The sequence below is a fragment of the Pectinophora gossypiella genome, chromosome 13 (assembly GCF_024362695.1).
Source record: "Pectinophora gossypiella chromosome 13, ilPecGoss1.1, whole genome shotgun sequence".
Classification (NCBI taxonomy): domain Eukaryota; kingdom Metazoa; phylum Arthropoda; class Insecta; order Lepidoptera; family Gelechiidae; genus Pectinophora; species Pectinophora gossypiella.
Window position 1 is genome coordinate 14450098 of NC_065416.1, and position 25011 is coordinate 14475108.

Consider the following 25011-nt stretch of genomic DNA (forward strand, 5'->3'; position numbering starts at 1 on the left):
ACTGTTTATGGTCGAGGGACCGATCGCATGTTAGCATAATAAAAAAAAATCAGTAGGTAACATAGTTACACTTTGACTCGTCAATTTTTACATAACGAACGTCTCATCCGCCTAAAACTACTGCAGCTTCTTTTTTTTTTTTTGACGTGACTTATTGTAGGTTTGCCGCAGATGGCATTAACTACTTGGCCGGACAAATGGGGAGCGCTGAAGGCTCTCACCCGGTACAACGTTTAAGACAACAGGCCTGAGGGTGCTCAGTTGGGCGCGAACCTCGGCTCAGGGCGTCGTCTGAGAGGAAAAATATTTGAGAGAATTAATCGACCCTAGTGGGTCGATAGCGATAAGCGCTGAAAGGGAAATCGTCGACCACGCCGGCGGGTCGGTATCGGGGAATACTGCAGCTTCTCACAACCTGTATAGCCGGGGAAAATAAGCTGCAAGAACAGCTGATCTTATTGGATACTCTATATTTCCTCAGATTTAGATTACAAGTCACAATCTCTTCGAACAATCCAGTCTTCAATTTTTCCCCAACTGCCTGATTCTCACACCACATAAAATACCCGTCCTTTTTATCAATCTTCTTTTAACCACAACTAGTATTTCCAGTTAATTTTATATTAATTCAAAATAAAAAAAAAACAATTAAGATTACGACGCTACTGACTGTGAATGACTATGAATGGTGATTGACTACGAATAGAGTTGCCATTCGGTAGTTTATAAGTGTTTACAACAATGAAATATGACACGCAATACGACCATTAAGCATTCATTTTGGTTAGCCAGGTAATTCTATACTGTACCGTAAAACGGGGTTTGATTGATTTCGAAATTAAAATTGAAATAACTTTTAAATATTTCATTAAAACAGGTAAAAAATATACAATAATAGCGACTTATGTAACTGATTTATATTGTTGAAAAATTAAAAATAATTATTATTTTAATATGCATATAAAGTAATTAAATATAATTTTTCACTAAGATAATAAATAAAAAAGTGTTTATTTCTTATTTTTAAGCAACATAATGTAATGAGGCAACCCCAGGAAGCAAGGTATAAGATATAAAATAAAAACAGTTTTATCAACTTTAGATTGAATATGGGGCTACTTTGATAACATGGGTTTTTTAAATGGCCACGCAAAGACACTCTGATCTGTCTGATCGACTGACTGCTGTTCCGTGATCATGGCACTTACAGCAGTGTTAGAGCCGTGGTAGCCTAGTTGGTAGAACGCTTGCCTCTCACTTTGCGGTCGCAGGTTCCAATCCAGCACAGGCCTAAAACAATGATTGTCGAATTTGTCTCGTGTAGATCGCGGGCACACTCCCCGAAGTGCAGTCTGTAGAATACCGACATACCGAATTTATCTTGAACCTTGTACGGTCACGAGCATTAATATGTATACACTTTAGTACCATGTCACATTATAGCTTTTTTGATAAATTGAACTGTAAGTCTCACTAAATTTCAAATATGTTAGTGCGACAGAGTCCTAAAGTCGGTACATTATATTGCTCATGACTGTACATCACCCAATTACATAAAACCCAACACATTGAAACCAATAACAATAATAGCCAGGTCAAACAACAATATCTATTATGTCCGACAACTTAACTTAAACCGTAACCGTTAACGGTAACCTACTGACGCAACGTTAACGCGTACGTTCGCGTTACCCGCAACGGACAACAGGACGTAACCGATGGGTTTGAGTTAAATAATGTAATTACACATTTGCATTCGTTATGTGCGAGCAAATAGAAGAATAGACGCATGTTTTCTTTTGTTTTTACCATTTTTACATTGTTATAAGGTTTATTTTTAACACCCAATTGTTTTTTGTAAAGGTTTATACAATTTGCCTACAATTATTTTTATCTTTGAGAGAAACACAAAAGCGATTAACAAGATTTTGTTCATAACAAAAGTAATTAAGTATTACGTAAGTGTTACTAGGGTATTTGACTGGGTCAAAGATAAATTATAAAATACTAATCTAGAAATAGAAGCCAGTCTAGTCCTGACATTCCACTTTCGCTTCATCCGCTCTGATCAAAGTCTTCATCAAAGATCTTCTTCTTCTAACGTGTGGTTTGCGAGGTGGATTACCAACCTCATCAACCCTGGTGTCAGGGTTACAATTGAGCCGCCAAAGGCCCCTGACATGGCTCATGTAACGACTACGTAAGTAGTAACCGGGACCAACGGCTTAACGTGCCTTCCGAAGCACGGATCGTCTTACTTTCGGACAATCAGGTGATCAGCCTGTAATGTCCTAACCAAACTAGGGATCACAAAGTGATTTTTGTGTTGTGTCCCCACCGGGATTCGAACCCGGGGCCTCCGGATCGTGAGCCCAACGCTCAACCACAGGACCACGGAGGCCGTTCAATGATAAGTACATGGAACAGAGAAGGTATAATATCCTTAGGAAGCTGATAAGGAGGAACATTTATGCACTTCCATCTATTAATGCTCGACCATTATAGACGACGCTATGGCTCACCACCTATCACGTGGGTCTAACAGAAAGCTCGGTGAGGTGTGGGTACTTAGTTCATCTTGCGATGGATGTACCTCTGACTACCCCAATTGGGAAGTGTGTTATGTTATCTATGAATGTATCGTATTCAAATTAAGACTATTTCTATTGTTCAGTCAACTTACTAACACTAACAAAAATAAAAAAAAATGCATGACATACCACATCAACTCACTAGAGTCCCTACAACCGAGCCCTACATAGAAATACTTGAAGACCAATTACTATTCCTCACGCGTCATCATATTCAGGACATATTCCACCAGACCGAAGCGCACCGTTACTCGGACAATAGGTAACTGTTTCGTAACTGCTAAGATATGAATATGCAAACTTGCATTAAAATATGAATGCGTGTCTCCATGCCTTTCTATGTTCCTTCATTCAAAATTCAACCTTATGCCTTCCTGTGTTCATTCATTTCATTCATTCAAAATGTAACTAGGCTCATGTTGGTGGAACTCTTTCCAGATTTGTCGATTCATACATACATAAACTCACGCCTATTTCCCACCGGAGTAAGCAGAGATAATGGAATTAGCTCTTGGCCCCTGACTTGCCCGAAGGCATTGACGAGGCCTAAGATGGAGCTCGCCCAGAAGGTAAACTGGTACTCCCGCGCACAGACGGAACGCAGCTGCTTGGCGTCTGGCTCCGGCGGGAGGGTGGTAGCTAACCAGGCGGCCTCTTGCGGGGCCTACCAGCAGCTGAAAGAGGTGTTTTGTTTGGAATTACCCTTAGTCAAATCTTACGACACCCATGGGAAGAGAGGGACGGCAACAATCGTATTCTTTCTCCTTCGCCGCACGGATAAATTCTTCGCTTCGATCCTGACATACTTCTCTTGCTTCCTCCGCATTCATCAATTGTTTTATACACGGACGCTGGTATATCGTAATTATCACGGATAATATGTCGGAGGTCAATTTAGCAGTTTTGAATCTACGTCATTTCATAAGGTAGAGTGAGTGCTCCCCATTTGTTTAGATAATACCGTCTTAGGCAATTTATTTTAACATGACTTATTGTACGTAGATTTCCCACAGATAACATTAAGAACTGGACCGCTCAAAAGGAGTTAATTCTGAAATAAGTCATTTGTATAAAAAGTATATAATTATTCTACTTTGGCAAAGCTTTCTAGCACAACGTTATGATATCCGTATCATAACTCATTCCATACCACAGCTTTGAGGGATGATCGAGGCAAAATTAACCAGTCTCTTTTGAAAAGTTATTTAGTATACTCGTATCGTGTTGTGTTAGCAACCGTGTCGGATATTATCCAATAGGTTTAGTGCTTGTGCCAAATTTGACCTTTCTGTCGGCACTTAGTTTTGCAATAGGGTAAATGTCGATATACTATAGATAGGCAATATAGACAGGTAATACCACCTTATACAAGTATCATCATCACCGGCCCATTTACGTCCCCACTGCTGGGGCACGGGCCTTCCCTATGGATGGATAGGCCCAGTGCGCATTGGTGGTTATTAACGACTGCTAATGCAGCCGGGACCAACGGCTTAACGTGCCTTCCGAAGCACGGAGGAGCTCGAGATGAAAACTTTTTTTGTTTTGTGGTCACCCATCCTATGACCGGCGTTTGCGAAAGTTGCTTAACTTCAACAATCGCAGACCGAGCGCGTTTACCGCCGCGCCTCCGAGCTCCTCATACAAGTATATAGCATTTAATACACACATAAACCCACGCCCGTTATTCCCAATCTTCTTCTATCGTGTGGGTTGTGAGGTGGATTACCAACCCCATTAACCCTGGTGCCAAGGTTACTATTGAACCGCCAAAGGCCCCTGACATGGCTCATGTAACGACTACTTAACCTAGGAATCACAAACCTAACCCTAACCAAACTAGGAATTTCACTTTGTACAAAGTGATTTCACTTTGTGAATCCTTTGTGATAATAACGGGTTCTTACCGCGTTTAAATCAGGGATATGAGACTCCCGATATTCCCGTCTCAATTATTTATGATAATAACCGCGTAAACCTAAAACAATGTATATTATAAAAAGAACCGGTACGGAAATTCAAATCAAATAGTTATTGCAAAAATCAGAACAAGTAGATGCCCTTATTACACTAAAGAAATTTCTTTCAGGCAACCGCTAACAGTGAACTGATATCACACAATTAGAATAACAAACACTGTAGATTGGCTAGAACTCATCACAAAAGCGTGGGGAACATACTGTCATATAAAAGACATCAACGAGTCATAAGAGAATATTTTATTTTTAATTAAAGTTCGAAATTTCCTTGCAAAGTAAATATAAAGACATTGGTAGTGGGTATTTTTTTTACGAAATGGCAACGCAGGGTGGGATGACGCCAGTTGGGCCAACCTTGAAATGTTAGCTGTCACTTTTGAGCATACCTGCGGACTTAGCACCGTAAGCGCGCGACTCTTTCTCGCCTCGACATACGTCACCCGTCACAGTACTCTCTCTCACAGTACTGCACAGAAAGAGACAGATGATCTCTGTCGCTTATTACATAGGATTACATAGACAATAATTACAACCTAACTTGGTATTTGCAATAAGAACACAAATAGTACTGGTATGTCATAATGACAATCTAAAAACCAAGCATATGTCAGCGCCTGACGCAATACACAATGCAAAATGTTTTTTACACAATTGCGCAAGTAAAAAATAAGCATTGTCTATTGTCTCACAGTGTACAGAAACCGAAAATAATGTAAAAAATATTGTAATAAGATGCGCAGTCTTTTGTTCTAGTAATCGGTGTTAGGGTGAAATCTAGACCTAGACATTTGATGTATGGAATTTACTCTTGTTATTGTCTGACATATAAGTAATTATAATTAATTAAAATGCCGATACTTTATTAAGTAAAAGCTAGTTTATGAGCTGATGGAAAAGCCTCAACTTTCAATGTGTGTTTTTAATGGATACTGCGCGTACTCTCAGGTACAAAATTTGTACAAAATATTGGCATAGGTTTTAGAATCATAGTATAATGTAGAAATACATCGGTGGTTGGGACGTCTCTAGTAATAGAGGCGGCCAATCAGCTTGCGCCAACAAGTACTTCAGTATCGATACCGACCCCGCCGGCGTGATGAACGATTTCCACCATTCACCACTTATCGCTATCGATCCACTAGTGTCGATTAATTATTTCAGATATTATCCTCTCAGACGACGCCCTGTTCCGAGATTCGTGCCCAATTGGGTACCCTCAGGCCTATTGTCTTAAATTTTGTACCGGGTGACGGCCCTCAGCGCTCTCCATTTATCCGGAAAAGTAGTTAATGCAAGATCTACAATAAGTCACGTCAAAAAAAAAACTGACGTCGGGATGGCCGATGTATGAGACTTGACATTTAGCTCTCAAAGCTTTAAAGTACATATTTTCTTTGTTTTAGTACATTTGAGTACTAAATCCGTACAATTATTCTGCGTACTTATATTTCATTACGATATGCGATACTACATAGGCGGTCCTGACGTTCACGATTATGTCTATTATGATAAAAAAAAACTTGAACATAAATGGCCACCGACCTCAGCCACCAGTAACCTGCCACAAACAGTTAACACACTTTTTAAACGTGTTGTATTTATTATAATAATTATTTTTGTTTATGTGTACTTATGCATAAAATTAGTTTTGTTTATTTGTATCCATAATATTAATTATTTTTGTTTCAGGACCCAACAACATGGTTGGCATTAGCGTTAGCAGCCGTCACACTAGCAACACCAGGTAAATACACCACCACTGCTATTTATAAAAAAAATATACTATGTTGTAGAACTTTAAATTACATACAAGCATACGAAATGAAATAATTTTGGTTTATCCGGTAGTTTCGGATAGGGATATATGTATAATTACTAAAGAATTATGTATTTATGTATATACTATAAAAGTAAAATACATTTAAGGTAATTACAGTGAAACCTGGTTAAGTGAGACATCAAGGGACCTGCAATGTCGTTTCACTTAAGAAGGTATTCCACTTACCCAGTGTCTCAGATATACAGGTATAAATAAATATCTGTCTCATTTACAGAGGGTTCCATTAATAGAGGTGAGAATACAGGTTATTTCAGTTATACAGGTGCGATCATTAAATAAAATAACGAGTTATGTATTTTCCAAATAAACATCTGTATGATAGTAAAGCGAAACTAAAAATGAAGGTAATTGAAGCTCAAAATTTGTACTTACGTACTTGGAATTACGTGTGAAATTTGTGGGTAGAATAAGAATGAGTAAACAAACAATGTTATCTCAGTTACAGAGGTTTACGCATATAAAATTTACTCGTTGTCTCAGTTATAGAGGTAACTATGATGATAAATCGATAGAACGAATCCCAGATATAGAGGCTTACCGCGTCCCACTAACAGAGGTAATTCAGTGCCAAAGTGTTGGGACCTCAGCATGAGTTCCAGTTATGGAGGTTTCTCACTTATCCAGGTCCCACTTAACCAAGTTTCACTGTATTTGACTTTATGTTTATATACCTACTAATATATTTTATTTTATTATTCAACAATTAATATATAAAAAAAACTTGTCATAACGCGCGCTGTTAGGCTCCACACATATCCGGAATTATCCGAACCTTTTATACGAGTTTCGGATATGGATATTTTTAGTTTTGGATTCGGATATGGATATCCATAACATACATACATAAAATCACGCCTATTTCCCACCTTTCCCTTGCTTTCTCCACATTCATCAATCAGTTCAGAGTAGATCGTACTAAACCTTTTCTAAGGACATCTCCTATTTGGTCAATATACGATACGTCCTTCTAGGTCTTCCTCTGCCAGCCCTAACATCAACCTTCACTTTATATACCGCTTTCGTAATCCTATTATCCTTCATCCGCTCTACGTGTCCAAACCAACTTAACATTCACTTCTCAATCTTAGTCACTATATTGTCTTTTACACCACATCTCTCTCTTATCATCCGTGGTCTTATTAATTTAATGATGTATGTAATTTATGATGTCGTAGACCGTACCTGAAATCAACAGCAGAGCATATTTCAATTTCGTATGCAAACATATAATAATATATACCTCTACCTCAAACAATCGTCGTCTTAATGCGGCGCAGACGGCACAGAGAACAATGTGCGAAGGTGAGCGCAGGCGCAGGATCTTACAATGTGGCATTGTGCCCGCCCACTGGAGCGGCCGCTTTTGTACACAGTTACATACAGTACTGATGTACAATATGTAGTTATGTGGGTACATACACAAACATTTATTTGTTCGGTCGACGTTTTGAAAAGGTTCTTAATTCATCTTCTCATACATACATAAACTCTAACCTATTTCCCACCGGGGTAAGCAGAGACTATAGAATTCCATTTGCTTCGATCCTGACACACTTCTCTTGCTTCCTCCACATTCATCAATCGCTTCATACACACACGCCTGTTCAGAGTAGATCGTATTTAACCTTTTCTAAGGACATCTCCAATTTGGTCATCGTAAGTCCTTCTCGGTCTTCCTCTGCCAGCCCTACCATCAACTTTCGCTTTATATACCGCTTTCGTAATATTATTATCCTTCATCCGCTCTACCTGTCCAAACCAACCTAACATTACCTTCTCAATCCTAGTCACTATAACGTACACACTATTACACCACATCTCTGTCTTATCACACTGTTTCTCACTCTATCACTCAACTTCATACCGCAGATGCTACGCAAAGACCTCATTTCTACGGCATTGATCCTACTTTCATGCTTCTTCTGCCATACCCAACATTCACTACCGTACTTCAGCGTAGGGACAAGCACTACATTGTGTTGTCATCTTCTCATTTAAGTTATAAGGGCTATTTTAGACGGACAGTATTTTAATCACTGCAAACTAATGCAGCTTTTGTGCGAATGTCACAACTGCGTATAAATTGCAAACCAACTGTAATAGAATGCAATTTTACTACAGATTGGCGCTAAGGTCAATCAACTATGACGTTAGATTTAGTGGCACAAAGATAAATTTTATTTTAATTTTATTTCATTTTAATTTTATTTTATTTTAGTTTATTTTCATTGTAAGTATTTTATATCATTTAATTGTCATTTCATTTTGTTTTTATTTTTATTGTATTGTGTCAAAAGTATTGTATATGAGCCTTATGTTGCTTGAAATAAATGTATTTTATTTTATTTTAATTTTTTTTTTTTATAAATTATAGAATGCTTATCTAGAAATAGAAGTTAGTCAAAAATCAACATAATTTTTCTTTTTGACCAATTTACGAATTTTAATTAAGAAATACATGACAAAGAGTACCTTGTTTGACCGCTTTTATTGATGACGTCATACATGTAAGTATAATATATTTATATAAAAATAAATTCCATAGAAACGTTCCTATCGTTTTGAGTTTTGATCTTTCATAAAAAATATATTTCTCATTTGACTAGATTATCAAATTGCCTATTAGGTGATTCAACCTGCAATAACCTAATCAAAGAAGAAACAGCAATACCAAATGTTGCATTTTTTACGTATAGACCACGTCGCTAGCGACGCTTGGAAACTTGGCAACACTTTGGCTACGAAGCCATTTCAATATAAATTGTTTGGCGACGTTGCCACCATCGATGAGTTATCATTAAGGTGGCCTGAAATCATTTAACTACATCCGCCTCCAAACTTTCTTATTTGCAATGTATCTAGTGTTTGAAAGACCAAAAACTAGATCGAGTCAATAAAAAAACTAAAGTTAACAATACGTTAGAATCAAGTGGTATTTCGAAATGCATTACTTAGTGTTACCAATAAATGAAGTGAGACGATCAAGTTACGCGGTGTAAATACTGTAACGAAACAATTACCGATAAATCAACATACAATGGTTACATAGCTGTAGCCAACTCTGCAAACCTCTTCGGGGATAAGTATACAAACTCCTTTCTCACTTTATTTTTATCGTTGGTTTTATATTTCTTGGAAGTGTATTCCAATAACGTACTGGCTGGTTTATTTGAAAAAAGTAAAACTTAAATTTTCTTTTTCAATAATTGTTTTTGAGTCTTTTTTAACACGTTCATGCAAGCATCCCACTAAGTCCGTCAGATGAGGCGTTGCGCATGGTCTTTCCATACAAAATTAAACGACGTTCATACACGTCCCGAGAAATATAAAATAATTATCATACATACATCTTCCCACTAACGTTGTATAACGTCAACGTATACATACGTTTTGTCACACAAAATAAAGATTGCACCCTGAATTACAAAAAGAACGTAATTATACGTCAACGTATATATACGTTCCGGCATAGTTCATAAACATTTTGCTTGTCTATTAAAGACCTAACGTCATAACACGTCAACGTTTATAGGCGTTGTGCCACTAAACATGTATTTTATCTATTGAATAAGTAGCCACGTCTTATCACGGTACCGTGAATATACGTTGTGCTTTCTAGTTTAGTTAATACACTCGCCAGAAATACTAGAACGTGTATAAACGTTAACGTTTATAACCGTTGTGTCACAAAAAGGTTTTTTAAATTTTGTGCTTATGTAACAACGTTTTATCACGGTAACGTTGGTGTACGCTGTGTTTCAGAGCATAGTTTTCATATTAGCTAGTAATACCGAACCGCACGTGTACGTTAACGTATGTTTACGTTCTGCTGTAAGAAATTGCTAATACACGTTTTTAATACAAAGGGACGCTTATGTACGTTGACGGTTATTCATGTAGTGCTACAAAACATTGCATCAAGTTTATTTTTTTAATGAACAAGGACGTACATAATACGTATACGTTTCGTTATTTTTCAGTACTTAAGCATTGTTATGTAGTTTTTAGGTATTATTCAGTCAATAAAACACTAAAGGTTATGTTTGTTTTTATTATTTTTCTCCTTTTGTCCTTTGAGCAAATATGGTTTCATGAGATGAAGCACAAGCTTTTCGGTTTTTTTTCCTTTCTGAACCTCGTTTTCAGCGTCTTTTCCGGCATACATCATTAAATTTAGAACATAACCATCTGATGATGTCAGTTCGTAGAATTTTATGCTATAACGGGCTTTTTTGCTTTTTATGTATTGCCGGAATGATAGTCGACCCCGGAATAAGAGCAGAGATTCATCCGAACTGAGATCTCTGTATGGCTTATAACAATCTCTGAAGTTCTTACACAACATTTCAATAAAATTAACAATTTTTTCTTTTCCTTTTGCTGTTAAATCTGATGCACATAGGCATCTTAGAATTTGTTCGAATCTTCTTGCTGACATTATAAAAGAAAATATTGGGTGGTAATACAGTGGATCACTGTATGTAAAATGCTTTCGTTTTTGGGGAATTTTTATTTGACCCATAAGCAAACACAAACCGAGAAACTTACGGACTTCTTCTTGGTTCGTGTCTTTAAAATTGTAATGACGTGTATTCCTGGTTGCTGGTCTTTTTGACAAACAAAGTGCTTTTCCATAGGCGTTAGTGCATGTTACAATATAGTCAATAATATTAGGTGGGAACGTTTTATGAAAAACATCTACGACCGTCGTACCTGGACCGACATTAAATTGAGCACCCGCAGAAAGGGCATCAAATTCAAATAACGGTATATCCGCTTTTGTAGTTTCCCAGTCATTTGGAGCTTCAATGTCGTTACCAGACTGTCTAACATTACCCTCTTCCGGGATTCCGGTCGGATTATTTCTTTGGGCATCTTCAGATCTTGATGGCATTAGTGACGCACGGGGCGAGTTATTTCTTTCAGCTTCAACCGGATTCGGTGGCAACGGCGACGCAGGTGAGTCATTTCTTTCAGCTTCAACCAGATCCGGTGGCGGCGGCGACGCAGGTGAGTCATTTCTTTCAGCTTCAACCGGATCCGGTGGCGGCGGCGACGCAGGTGAGTCATTTCTTTCAGCTTCAACCGGATCCGGTGGCGGCGGCGACCCAGGTGAGTCATTTCTTTCAGCTTCAACCGGATCCGGTGGCGGCGGCGAACCAGGTGAGTCATTACTTTCAGCTTCAACCGGATCCGGTGGCGGCGGCGACGCAGGTGAGTCATTTCTTTCAGCTTCAACCGGATCCGGCGGCGGCGGCGACCCAGGTGAGTCATTTCTTTCAGCTTCAACCGGATCCGGTGGCGGCGGCGACGTAGGTGAGTCATTTCTTTCAGCTTCAACCAGATCCGGTGGCGGCGGCGAACCAGGTGAGTCATTTCTTTCAGCTTCAACCGGATCCGGTGGCGGCGGCGAACCAGGTGAGTCATTTCTTTCAGCTTCAACCGGATCCGGTGGCGGCGGCGACGCAGGTGAGTCATTTCTTTCAGCTTCAACCAGATCCGGTGGCGGCGGCGACGCAGGTGAGTCATTTCTTTCAGCTTCAACCAGATCCGGTGGCGGCGGCGACGCAGGTGAGTCATTTCTGTCAGCTTCAACCGGATCCGGTGGCGGCGGCGACACAGGTGAGTCATTTCTTTCAGCTTCAACCGGATCCGGTGGCGGCGGCGATGCCAGAGGTGACTGATTTCTCGTACAAATTGACATATTTTCTATTTCTGTCGGGTCAGGAAGCAAAGATGAGATTTCTAAAACTTTTATATCACCCAAGTTGTTCCTTAAAGTTTCTGAATGCGAAGAAATTGTGTCTGCACCGTCATCAGCATGTTTAACTTTCACCTGTTTTGTTTTAGGTTTGTTTGTGCCATTGTTTGAAGTGGTTGAATGGGAACGTTTAAGAGCTAAACGGCGGCGGCGATGAGAGTCAAAAATACTGCTATTACTTGAAGCTTCCGAAAACGAATCGGTTTCGTTATCATCGTCATTATCTGTACCAGCTTCAGACTCAGACCTGCTCCCCAACGATGGTTTAGTGCGTCTGCAACAAAATTCCAAATCACTAACAACACTGCTGTCTGAATCGTCAGAGGCAGGATCATATTCTTCATCGGAGCCATACTCTCCATCGTCGCTAAATGGGTCTGGTGTACTTTACCGTGACGAGACATTATCTTCAAACATTTTCATTGAAGCCTTGTTCGTCCGTTGTGGTCGTTTCTCCTCCTGCAGAAAGTAAAATTATTTAAAACTATAGCTTCTGCCCCGCGACTACGATAAAGATAAAGATAAAGATAAAGATAAAGATAATTTATTTGCTTAAACATGAGTAATTTAAATACAGATGACAATGTTCACATTATAGGTTCTTCATGTTTGCCTTGCGGCGCACAAAATTTTGAGTACCTAGATTATTATCTATATAAATACATGCATCATTATTACAATTTATCATTCAAAAACTCATCTATCGTATAATAACATCTTTTAGTTAACAACTCATTCAATTTTCTTCTAAATAGACTTAAGTTACACAACCTTATTTCTAGTGGTATTTTATTATATATTTTTGGCGCCATGCCAAATACACTCTTCATCATTAATGCAGTATTTGTGCGTTGCTGGCATAGTTTAGCTAAATCACGTGGACGAAGGCGACTATGAAAGGCTGTAGTCTCTACATTTTTGAAAAATCCTGGATTTTTTTTTTACAAATACTGCAGTTTCAATTATGTACAGTGAGGGAAATGTTAAAATGTTATACTTTGTAAAGAAAGGTTTACAACTGTCACTATTTTTAAGACCGAACATTGCCCGTATACATCTCTTCTGGCCTTTAAAAACCGTTTCTCTATCTGATGAATTCGCTCACATCGAAATCCCGCGAGAACCTTATTGTTTCTCGAGATAAAAAGTATACTATGTTCTTCTTCAAAACATTACCAATTTATGTTCAAAATTTTATTCAAATCCGTTAAGCCGTTTAGGCATGAAAAAATAACAAACAAAGAAACAAATAAACTTTCAATAATAGTAGGATTAGCTATTACCCCGCTATAACGTTCGCCCATGTCGAATTCCTGCCCTGCCTTTAGTTTCCCGGGATAAAAAGTATCCTATGTTTTTTTCGGGATATGGTCTATCTATGTGCAAAATTTCATGGAATTCCATGAAATTTTGCACCAGCGGTTTAGGCGTAAAAACGTAGCAAACAAATTTTCAGATTTATAATATTAGTAGGATTTATCAGCTCACAAGAACCCAATAACTGACACCTAAATTGTTTATCACAAAATTGTATATTTAGATAGTTACCTGCCTAGTTCTTATAAATAAAAAATAACTTACCGTGTCTATTTCAATAGATTTCGTCGTATTTTTTCTATTGCAGGTCTCATTTTTGTCTTTTCCTTTGGGTCGTCTTTTTTTAGATTTCCTCTTACTTTCCATCTAAAACAATAAAATTAATGAAAATTAAATGATAGTAGATCAAAATTATTACCGAAATATAACTTACAATACACAAAAACATCGAGAAAATTAATGTTTACTTACGACGGTGATTTCGCGCGTAATTGGTGTGCGTCGTGTTCCCGCTGCGAGCGCAACAGCCTCACTGACAGTATGGCGGCGCGTACAAAGGTCACCGTGTGATGACGTTGTGCGTTTGTGGTGTGGGTACTTGTAACTCTGTGAGTGACTGGGAATGATCATGAAATAAAACACATTTCCAGTGGCGCTAGAAGTCCGAGATTTAGATATGGTGTGGCGCTAGTACGTAGTTTTATGATTTTTATACGGATATCCAACGTTCTTGTACGTTCCACGCTTTACTCATGTTTTTATTTCGGCGTGATAAAACGATGTGCTACATCACTTAGATTGATTTTCGACGTATACCTACGTTGTTAGCATGAATGTGTTAAATGAGGCCAGTAAGTAATAAAATAAAAATATCGAAATAGATTTAAGTAAAGAGATTTTAACGACGATATTACCTAATAAATATCAATGAGAGCCAGATCACCAATTTATTTGCATAACTTACTAAAGAGATCTTGCAACTGCATGTCATATCGGTAATAATCTAATGTAATTCTTGTGCTTGCATAAATGTTACGTTATAATTACGGAGGTGAGACTGAATAGTATATCTATAAACGACTATTGTAGGTCGTAAAAGTTGACTAAGGCGATTCTCACACGAAGACCTCACCGTCACGTCATCGGATGAAGCAGTGTGTCTTACTTACGTCATCATCATCATCAATTTAAGAGCCACGCTTTTGTCGGTGCAGCATTTCCATGCTACTTTTTTTGGGAAAAAATAGACAATGATTTCCCTCTTGCCTTCCGCCCAGCAGTACTCAGTCTGACGCAAGTGGGATGGCGCCCAGAATAGTCTATTACAAAGCCATACTAGGACTCCTGTCCTCCGCCTCTGAATAGTACTGACAGTTACTGCTGCCCTCTGTCAGGTTCCAGGTTAAACTTACTTACCTGACTTATTTAATTAATTTAATTTATTTAAAAGGTACACACAACAGGTATCAATCATGGCATGAGGAAATAAAAGGTTACAGATGTGGGTAATAACTAGATTGAAACCCAAAACGTGTATACACGGCATGGTTAGGAAATTTTGTAACGTAAGGTTAGTTACTTATTGTAGATTTGTCGCATTATGCCATTCACTACTTACGCCTAAGGACTCTCATAGGACAACAGGCATGAGGGTATACAGCTGGGCGCGAGCATCAGCTCAGGGCTTAGTCTGAGGGGACTTTATTTGAAAGAATGAGGGAAATTGTCAACCTTCATACAAACTACCTCGTTTTACACAGACACCACACATTGGCGTTATTGTACACGCGCATCTGTTTGTATGACTACTGAAGCCAGACGATTCAAGTCTAAACTATGTTCGAAGGGATGAGGTAAACCTAGGTCAGACTCTGGTGGGGAGCGGAGAGTTCCCGTTCTTTCCTTTCCTTATTCTATGGCTAAGTTAACTTCAACCATTCTCGGTCTTACTTTAGTCTTCAATCTATGGCGTCAGACGTCACACACACAGATGCGCGTGTACGATAACGTCAATGTGTAGTGTCTGTGTGAAACGACGTTTTTGTATTATGTCTCTGGGGTGTGGTTACATCGTAAATCTACCGTCCTTAGAGAGAAGTGAGAGAGTGAGATAGTGAGTCTATGAGACCTATTCTAGGTCATTCAAGTGACCTGCAAGTCTAGACCGAGATCGTGTCAAAACAAGCGTGACACTAAATTCGATGCGCATGACTTTGTCTTATTCAGTTGTCATGACAATTATTCTTGTCACAATAAAAACGCATAATCTGATCTAGTTTCGTAAGGCGAATTAATCGTTGTTTGTATTGCAGTATTTTGCAATTTTTTTGTTAGTATTCTTGGCGGAAATTAAAAGGTTTTGTTTTAAAGAATATTTTATTGATATTAACTTTAGTTTATTTTTAATTATTTCCTGTTGCACCATACCATATCCTAGTCTAGTATTGTGGTTGTTTCCTAGTAGTGGTTGCCTGGAAGAAATTGCTTTAAAGCAACAAGACCGCCCAGTTAAACTGTATCCATGTGTTGTGTATGTATGTTGTCTGTTTATGTCATAAAATATATTTAAATTTTGGTTTGAATATTACCTACTTCTATTAGCAGTTCTTTTTTGACGTGACTTTTGCTTCAATCAGTTAAAGAGTCAAGCAGAGAGTCTTTCTTAAAGATAATCTTACCTGTACTGTCTGTTTTCTTTGTATGTTTCTTTTGTATGTTCTATTGTGTACAAATAAATAAACACTAAATGCTGCAAATCTACAAAAAGTCACTTATAAAAAAAAATTAGACGGTTGTTTTAGATTTGTGCTTAAAATTGACGTGTGTTCCATAAATTTTATGCTTGTCGATTACCCATCCCTTTCCTTTTTGGCGGATAAGAAAATGACAGATATAACTTAAAATAAAATTAGATGGTGTTTACTGGAATCAGCCTTAAAAACACCTCCACCAACCCGCATTGGAGCAGCGTGGTGGAGTACGCTCCATACCCCCTCCGGTTGATTGAGGGGAGGCCTGTGCCCAGCAGTGGGACGTATGTAGGCTGTTTATATTATGTTTTATGTTACTGGAATTAGCACCATTGTATAGTCGTGAGCATATGTTGCTTTTTATGTTATGTTAACAAAAAAAAAGTTACCATGCACTGTATTTTATATCTAATTATATAATAATACCTACATCCGATCCCAAGATAACTAATCAGAGGGCTTGGGGGATCACTTTCTTTCACACACACACACACACACACACACACACGCGCACACACACACACACACACACACACACACACACACACACACACACACACACACACACACACACGCACGCACGCACGCACGCACTCACGCACGCACGCACGCACAAACAGACACACACACACACACACACGCACGCACGCACTCACGCACGCACGCACAAACAGACACATACACACACACACACGCACGCACGTACGCACGCACGCACAAACACACATAAACACCATAATTTATGCATACTGATGCATCGATATACGGCGCATCTTCCGTTGTTTGCTAAAACTATTTACATTTATAATTATATGTGGAAGTTTGTAATGGCCTTCCAATTTGTATACTTTAGTTTTATTAATACTATTAAGACGCTGTAAATTTCCCAAATAAATAAAATAAATAAATAAAATCTCTGTTTTTCTCCTGCCAGCCTTGTCAAGCGAGCCGCGCGTGGTGTGCTACTACACCAACTGGTCGGTGTACCGGCCCGGCACGGCGCGGTTCAACCCCCAAAACATCAACCCGTACCTGTGCACGCATCTCGTCTACGCCTTCGGAGGGTTTACCAAGGACAACACTCTCAAACCCTTCGACAAGTACCAGGACATTGAGAAAGGTAAGTGTAATACGGGGTGTAAGTGACATCGTAACGAATACTGAGGGGGATATCAATTGGAATTTTCCGTCGCAAAAGTACGGAACTGAAATTAATTCAAAAAAACACTTTCTGACAGGAAATTTCACTTGATATCAACTCAGAATCATTGTCTGAATCACCCCCTCTGTATTCAATACGATGTCACTAACACCCATACCTAGTTGGCTATGTGTAGGTATGTACTTATACGAGGTGTAAGTGACATCAATCTAAAGTTGATAACTGGGCTACCACAGCTCTCCTCGGATCCTTCCCTTCTATGATGTTTTTAATAAATTCGTCATGTCTTATTACGCGTCCAATCATCTTACCTCTTCTGTCCTCAATAACTCTCAATATTCGTCTCCTTTCCCTTACTCTTTTTAAAACTTCCCTCTTACTAGGCGAAGACCAATAAGAGCTTATGTGAAACAATTAAAAAAAGCAAACGTCGTGTCGTGAATGAATTGCTTCGGTGTGGTCTTTTTAACCCCTCTCCTTGCTTTGACAGGTGGTTACGCGAAGTTCACGGGTCTGAAGACGTACAATAAGAACCTGAAGACGATGCTGGCCATCGGCGGGTGGAACGAAGGCTCCACGAGGTTCTCGCCCATGGTCGCATCTCGAGACAAGCGGAAGGAGTTCGTCAGGAACGCTATCAAGGTAACAGACAACATCTTCTATCGTGTTGGTTGTAAGGTGAATCACCTTAAGGTGAACCTCAACCAACCTGGGTGTTAGGGTTGTTATTAAGCCGCCAAAGGCTTCAAGGCTCATGTTCTTCTTCTATCGTGTGGATTGTGAGGTAGATTACCAAGTTCATCAACCCTCAGGGTTATTATTAAGCAACCAAAGAAAGAAAGAAACGTGTATTATAAAAGGACGCAGTAACAGATAAAAAACCAACTTACTTACAAACAAAACACGTAATAAAAACAACTTACACAAGAGAGTTTGTATAAATAGACAGTAAACATTAAGGCAAATTGTAATTTTGGGTATGGACTGGTCAACAATGCTGGTGGTGTCCTTTATAAGAGGGCCTCACTCAGCATAGGCCGCGGCGCGAGACACGACGCTGGTGTTCTGTGGACCCTGCTAAGTGAGGCACGGAAACCGTGTCTCCCACAAATACAACATCGACTATGAATACATTCTATAATATTTACTAAAATTTAAACTATGAAAAGTAAGTAGTTTACAAAAACATATATTAAAAGACCCCCAAGCAAATGGAATTCTATAGTCTCTACTTACCCCGGTGGGAAATAGGCATGAGTTTATGTATGTACTTATGTAAAAGACCCCTGACGTGGCTCAAGTCACGACTACGTACTTACATCAAATAGTAACAAAAGCCATTTTAACACATTAGTAGCAAAAGCTGAATAATAAAGTTTTAAATTTCGTTCAAACCAAAACCAAAACGTTTAGGAACGTTGGCAACCCGATAGAGTTAAGTTGACAGCACACGTCAAACGGATTACATATTCAAATTCAAATTCAAACATATCTTTATTCAGTAGGTAACATAGTTACACTTTGTCATTTTTTACATAACGAACGTCCCATCCGCTTAAAACTACTGCAGCTTCTCACAACCTGTATATCCGGGGAAAAGAAGCTGCAAGAAAAACCTCGGCATAGGGCCCTAGACGTTCTTTAAAAAAATAAAAATAAACATAAAATATTGATATACAATTGAGTAATTTAGCTGCCTAATATCAGTTCTCAGACAGTTAATCCCATGCATTCATATCTTCTAAATAATCACTAACTTTATAATAACCTTTTTTGTAAAGTTTTTATTTAACTACTGTCTTAAAGCAGTTGAAAGGCAAATTCTGAATGTCAGTGAGTCATATCAGTGAGATGCCTATTTGCTTCGTCAGGGTTATTGTTTCATTCACTCATTCGTTTTAAAATTTACAGCTGTAAATCTTCCGTCCCTTTTCTTTTCAGCGGATAAGAAAATGACAAATATAACTATTAAGGCTATTATTACCTTAGGAAGCTTACAATAAATTACTTTGCATACAAGTAAGATGGCCGGAGAGTGGCTCCATAAAAACCTGATTAGTATAGGCTTCTCACTTTCCCTTATTAGATCAAATCAAAGATGATTGCCTCAATATACTCACATAGATACAACTAAGTTATCATATTGAGGCGAAATCACAGACGCTATGAATATTGCACGGGAAGGAAAACTGTTTATAAGTATTAGGTTTCTTTACTAGTTTGTTAAGGTTAATGAACCTAGCTGCTCGATCGAATCAGAAATGAGGAGATCCGCAGGAGAACTAAAGTCACCGACATAGCTCGGAGAATTGCAAAGCTGAAGTGGCAGTGGGCAGGACACATAGCGAGGAGAACCGATGGCCGATGGAGCGGAAAGGTTCTAGAATGGCGACCACGTGTCGGACGACGCTCAGTGGGTAGGCCCGCTACAAGGTGGACCGACGATCTGGTGAAGGTCGCGGGAAGCCGTTGGATGCGGGCAGCGCAGGACCGATCGTCGTGGAGATCCTTGGGGGAGGCCTATGCCCAGCAGTGGGCGTCGTACGGCTGATGATGATGAATCAACCTAGAAACGTCATAATTTCTGATAAACTTACTTACGTAGAACGGAATACATTAAAACATAAATGGCCTATATACGTCCCACTGCTGAGTACGAGCCTCACCTCAATCAACCGGAGGGGGTAAGGAGTATATTCCACCAAGCTGCTTGTAGTCCGAGAGGCATAACGTACCTTTCAATGCAAGAAATAATCTTAATGTTTGCACAGTGCAATCAGGTTGTTCAGCCTAAAATGTCTTTGCCTAACAAAGGACAGTCTAAAACACATAATAACGGGTTCTTACCGCGTTTAAAATGGGGATATGAGACTCGCGATATTATGATATTATTATGGATCTACCTACTCCACTCCAATCTCATCAGTCATCCTGTGATCATGGCACTTGCAACAGTGTCGAAATATCGGGAGTCTCATATCCCCATTTTAAACGCGGTAAGAACCCGTTATTATGTGTTGTAATTATGATAATAACCGCGTAAACTTAAAACAATGTATAAAGGACAGTCTCACAAGATGATTTCAGCAATTTCATTATAGTTCATTTTTCATTTCATTTTTTATTTACAGGTTTGTGCCGAGCAGTGGGACTTATATAGACTGTTTATGATATGTTTTTTATCTGCCCAAATTAACAACAAACCTTCTCTCACCAGTTCCTCAGACAAAACCACTTCGACGGCCTCGACCTTGACTGGGAGTACCCAGCCTTCCGCGACGGGGGGAAGCCCAAAGACCGAGAGAACTACGCCAAGCTCGTGAGAGAACTACGAGAGGAGTTCGAGAGGGAGTCAGAGAAGACCGGCAAACCTCGCCTGCTGCTTACCATGGCCGTGCCAGCCGGTATCGAGTACATACAGAAGGGATTCGACGTCAAAACGCTCAACCAGTAAGTGTATTTTCTTCTGCTTTTAGTGCGGGTCGTCCATTAAGGGCTACATGGCCTGAGGGTGCCAACTTGGGCGCGAAACGGGGTTCAAAACTTCGCCTTTGAATTATACTTGAAAAAATGATTAACTCTAGCGGGCCGATGGCGATGAGTGCTGCTAAAGTGTGCTGTATGAGGTAAATCGTTGACCACGCCGGCAAGGTCGATATCGGGGTCCTGAAGTGTTTATTGTCGCGAGCTGATGGGTCGCCTCTATGCCTAGAGTAATCGGGTCGTCAGGTATATTACGTCTTTCGGGTGCTCATAATTCTCAGTACCGTGTCCGATATTATATTCAGTGATAATAACTATAATTTCACGGACCATTCTCTCACGACAAAAACAAAATAAACATCCAATCACTTGGCATTGTAATTCGACAGTAATTCGACTAATATTCGTATAATATAATCATGTATGTAATGTATGCATGCGTGTAATGAACGTCGCATAACATCGTGTATTGCCCAATCTATAATTCAATGTCAAATTGCTTCATGTTCACATGTTGGTGTTAGCCAATATAATGAGCTTACAGAATTGGCATGTGATCTGAAGCAAATAAGAAATGATAATGACAGACAAATGACGCACGCAACTCTCGGGGTGAACAGAGCTAAGTATACATAATATAATATGTCACCAACAATAAAAAAAATATCATATATCCTCACTCCGAATTCTAAACAAATATAAATAATCCTACGGAATGCCATAGTTTCTGCTTACCCCGATGAGAAAATGGCTTGAGTTTAGTGTGTATATACAGGGTGTTAGTGACATCGCAACGAATACTAAGGGGGATGATTCAGACCATGATTCTGAGGTAATATCAAGTGGAATATTCCGTCGCAAAATTCATATTTTTTAGATTTTTTTAATTATTTTCAATTCTATACCTTTGCGGTGGAAAATGCCACTTGATATTAACTCAGAATAATGAGCTGAATCATCCCTCTCAGTATTCGTTACGATGTCACTTACACCTCATACAAGTACATACAATAAGTAGCCATACAAGAGCATATGGAAGTTAGTGACACCGTAACGAATACTGAGAGGGATGATTCAGACCATGATTCTGAGTTGATATCAAGTGGAATTTGCTGTCGGAAAATTCATGCAAATTTTTGTATTTTGTTAATTTATTGTCAGTTTCATACTTTTGCGACGGAAAATTCAACTTGATATCAACTCAGAATCACGGTCTGAATCATCCCTCAAAGTTTTCGTTACGATGTCACTAACACCCTGTATATGTATTCATTGCCTGTGAATATATATACACACTAAAAAGTCCTGTGCAAGATTCGAGCCATAAATAAATGGGACTATATAACCATGATTAAATTACAATCTAGAATCCCTCTGTACTTACTTATTTGTTCGGCCAAGTAGTGAATGACGTCTGAGGTAAATTTAGAAAGAAGAAAGAAAGAAACGTTTATTATAAAGGGACACCACAGTAACAAATACAAAACAAATATATAATTTAAAACACGGAGTAACACACAACTTACAATCAAACAAAACACATAATAAAAACAACATACACGAGAAATACAAATAATTTAGTGTATGGACTGGTCAACGATGGTGGTGGTGTCCTTTATAAAAGGGCCTCACTCAGCATAAGCCGCGGCGCGAGCCACGACGCTGGTATTCTGTGGACCCTGCTAAGTGAGGCACGGAAGCCGTGTCTCCCAAAAATACAACTTGAATGAATACATAATAATATTTACTTATATACGTACTATGAAAACAAAGTACTTAGTTTACAAAAACATATATTAAAAGCGCGTGTGTGTGCAGTGTATCTACAAATACATGAAAGAAATACAATAATACTTACAAAACAATACATATAAATTTACAAGAAGTGACATAAAAATATACAACATTTGCCTTGTCACCAAATCAGTGTGGTCATTAGATGAGTCAGAGACAGTCACAGTATCTTGTATGGCAATGTCGCAATATGGCCTATGTGGGTGAAACAATAGCTGCGAACAACTGAATGTACAATGGGGAAGATTGTAGCTCTTGTTTCTATGTAAATGTGGCCATGATACGCCATAAGCTATGAAACACACATATCAGAAACAGAAAGTAAATAAATGAAAATAATCATCATCATCAGCCCATTAACGTCCCCACTGCTGGGGCACGGGCCTTCCCTATGGATGGAGATCGGGCCTTAAACCATCACGCGGGCCCAGTGCGGATTGATGATTATTAACGACTGCTAATGCAGCCGGGACCAACGGCTTAACGTGCCTTCCGAAGCACGGAGGAGCTCGAGATGAAAACTTTTTTTTTGTGGTCACCCATCCTATGACCGGCCTTTGCGAAAGATGCTTAACTTTAACAATCGCAGACCGAGCGCGTTTACCGCTGCGCCACCGAGTTCCTCGCGCCATGAAAATAATAATAAACATTAATAATTATAATTAAAATTTTTAATATAATAATAATAATAATAAATATTAAATAGCAAACAATAGGGCTTCGGCCCCACGCACGCCTTCTCAAAGTCTGGTACTCCGATATGGAAATTAAACATCATCATCCCCCTAAAATTATCCCGTTTTTCACAGAGATCGCTTAACTAACCTGAAGATTTGACAGGTCCGGTTTTTTACACAAGTGATTGCCTGTCTGACCTTCCAAGGGAAAACCAGCCCAATACAGGTTAGGTCACATACCTCCAAAAATGCATTTCTCAGGAATGTGAGATTCCTCACGATGTTTTTCTTCGCTGAGCACGTGATAATCATTTATGATCCAAACATGAACTTGAAAACAAATTCGACAATCCACTGTTTAGGTTTCGGCCTGTGCTGGATTTGAACCTCCGCCTCAAAGTGAAAGGCAAGCATTCTACCGACTAGGCTACCACGGCTCTTAGTGTAGTGTATGTGTACATACATATATAACTTATATATAACCTATATATATGTCCCACTGCTGGGCACAGGCCTCCCCGCAATCAACCGGAGGGGGTATGGAACATACTCCACCACGCTTCTTCAATGCGGGTTGGTGGAGGTGTTTTTACGGCTAATAGCCGGAACCAACGGCTTAACGTGCCCTCCGAAGCACGGAATCATCTTACTATTTCGGACAATCAGGTGATTCAAGCCTGAAAAGTCCTTACCAAACATAGGACAGTCTCACAAAGTGATTTCGACAATGTCCCCATCGGGAATCGAACCGGAACCTTCAGATCGTGAGCCTAACGCTCTAACCACTATACCACGGAGGCTGAGTAAAACGGAGAGTGTCTGTGTAAAACGAGGTTTTTTTCTGTGAAGTGTCAGTGGTGTTATTGGAGTTAAAACGCCCAAACATACACAGAAACACGAGTAATCCCGACGTCTTTTCATTCAAACATTACTTTTCTTGGTAAGTACACAAACAGTTTACAAACTCTGGCCTTAATTTGCAAACTCCGCCGATTGTCCCGTCTTTGTCCGCAATATCTCTTTATACAATGGTAAACAAAGCAATGCTCTAAATTATCTATAGAGGAGCTACAGTAGCCCGCTCTGCTTAGTAAGTAACTCGGAAAATATTTGGCAACACGAGGAAATACACCGCTTTTAGGGTACCGTTACCAAAGGGTATAATTGGGATTTCGAATCCCGGTGGAGACATATCACAAAAACCACTTTGTTTGGTTAGGACATTACAGGCTGATCACCTGATTGTCCGAAAGTAAGATGATCCGTGCTTCGGAAGGCACGTTAAGCCGTTGGTAGCCGTTGGTCCCGGTTAGTACTATTTACTAATGTAAGTGAGTAATCGTCACATGAGCCATGTCAGGAGCCTTTGGCGGCTCAATCATAACCCTGAAACCAGGGTTGATGAGGCTGGTATTCCACCTTACAACCCACACGATAAGAAGAAGAATTGGGACTCTATTAGTAAGACTTCGCTGTTTGTGCGCCTGTCTGTCACCAGGCTGTATCACAAGAACTGCGATAGGTAGATAGTAATTCATATTATTTATTATTATTTTGTTTTTTTGTATTATGTTTTTTTTTTGTTGCCGATATAACAACAAATACTAAAAAAACAAAATGAAATAAATATTTAACATGCTGCCTCTGGCAGCGAGGA

At 39.2% G+C, this 25011-nt stretch overlaps 4 protein-coding genes across 9 annotated transcripts in view; 1 reads left to right on the forward strand and 3 right to left on the reverse strand.

Moving 5' to 3' along the window:
* LOC126372089 (mucin-5AC) overlaps positions 1-25011 on the forward strand; it is a 119507-nt gene that overhangs the window by 73784 nt on the left and 20712 nt on the right. The window contains exons 2-5 of the mRNA XM_050017628.1: positions 6260-6314; positions 17173-17358; positions 17891-18042; positions 20618-20850. Coding sequence (XP_049873585.1) covers positions 6260-6314; positions 17173-17358; positions 17891-18042; positions 20618-20850 — 626 coding nt within the window. The remainder of the gene's footprint in view (positions 1-6259; positions 6315-17172; positions 17359-17890; positions 18043-20617; positions 20851-25011) is intronic.
* LOC126372177 (uncharacterized) overlaps positions 1-25011 on the reverse strand; it is a 319771-nt gene that overhangs the window by 42613 nt on the left and 252147 nt on the right. The window lies entirely within an intron of this gene.
* Positions 10426-12152, reverse strand: LOC126372154 (piggyBac transposable element-derived protein 4-like). 4 transcript variants are annotated; one of them, XM_050017781.1, is made up of 3 exons: positions 12033-12152; positions 11778-11879; positions 10426-11573 (listed from the first exon to the last, which is right to left on the reverse strand). In XM_050017781.1, exons 1-3 carry the CDS (start codon positions 12112-12114, stop codon positions 10441-10443), a joined length of 1317 nt encoding a protein of 438 aa, XP_049873738.1. In that variant the 5' UTR covers positions 12115-12152; the 3' UTR covers positions 10426-10440. The 4 variants fall into 4 exon arrangements, with proteins under 4 accessions (XP_049873738.1, XP_049873736.1, XP_049873737.1 ...); XM_050017779.1 differs by having other exon boundaries at positions 11778-11930; XM_050017780.1 differs by having other exon boundaries at positions 10426-11522; positions 11778-11981.
* Positions 12133-14133, reverse strand: LOC126372200 (uncharacterized). Its single transcript, XM_050017867.1, has 3 exons — positions 13960-14133; positions 13753-13854; positions 12133-12630 (listed from the first exon to the last, which is right to left on the reverse strand). Exons 1-3 carry the CDS (start codon positions 14116-14118, stop codon positions 12559-12561), a joined length of 333 nt encoding a protein of 110 aa, XP_049873824.1. The 5' UTR covers positions 14119-14133; the 3' UTR covers positions 12133-12558.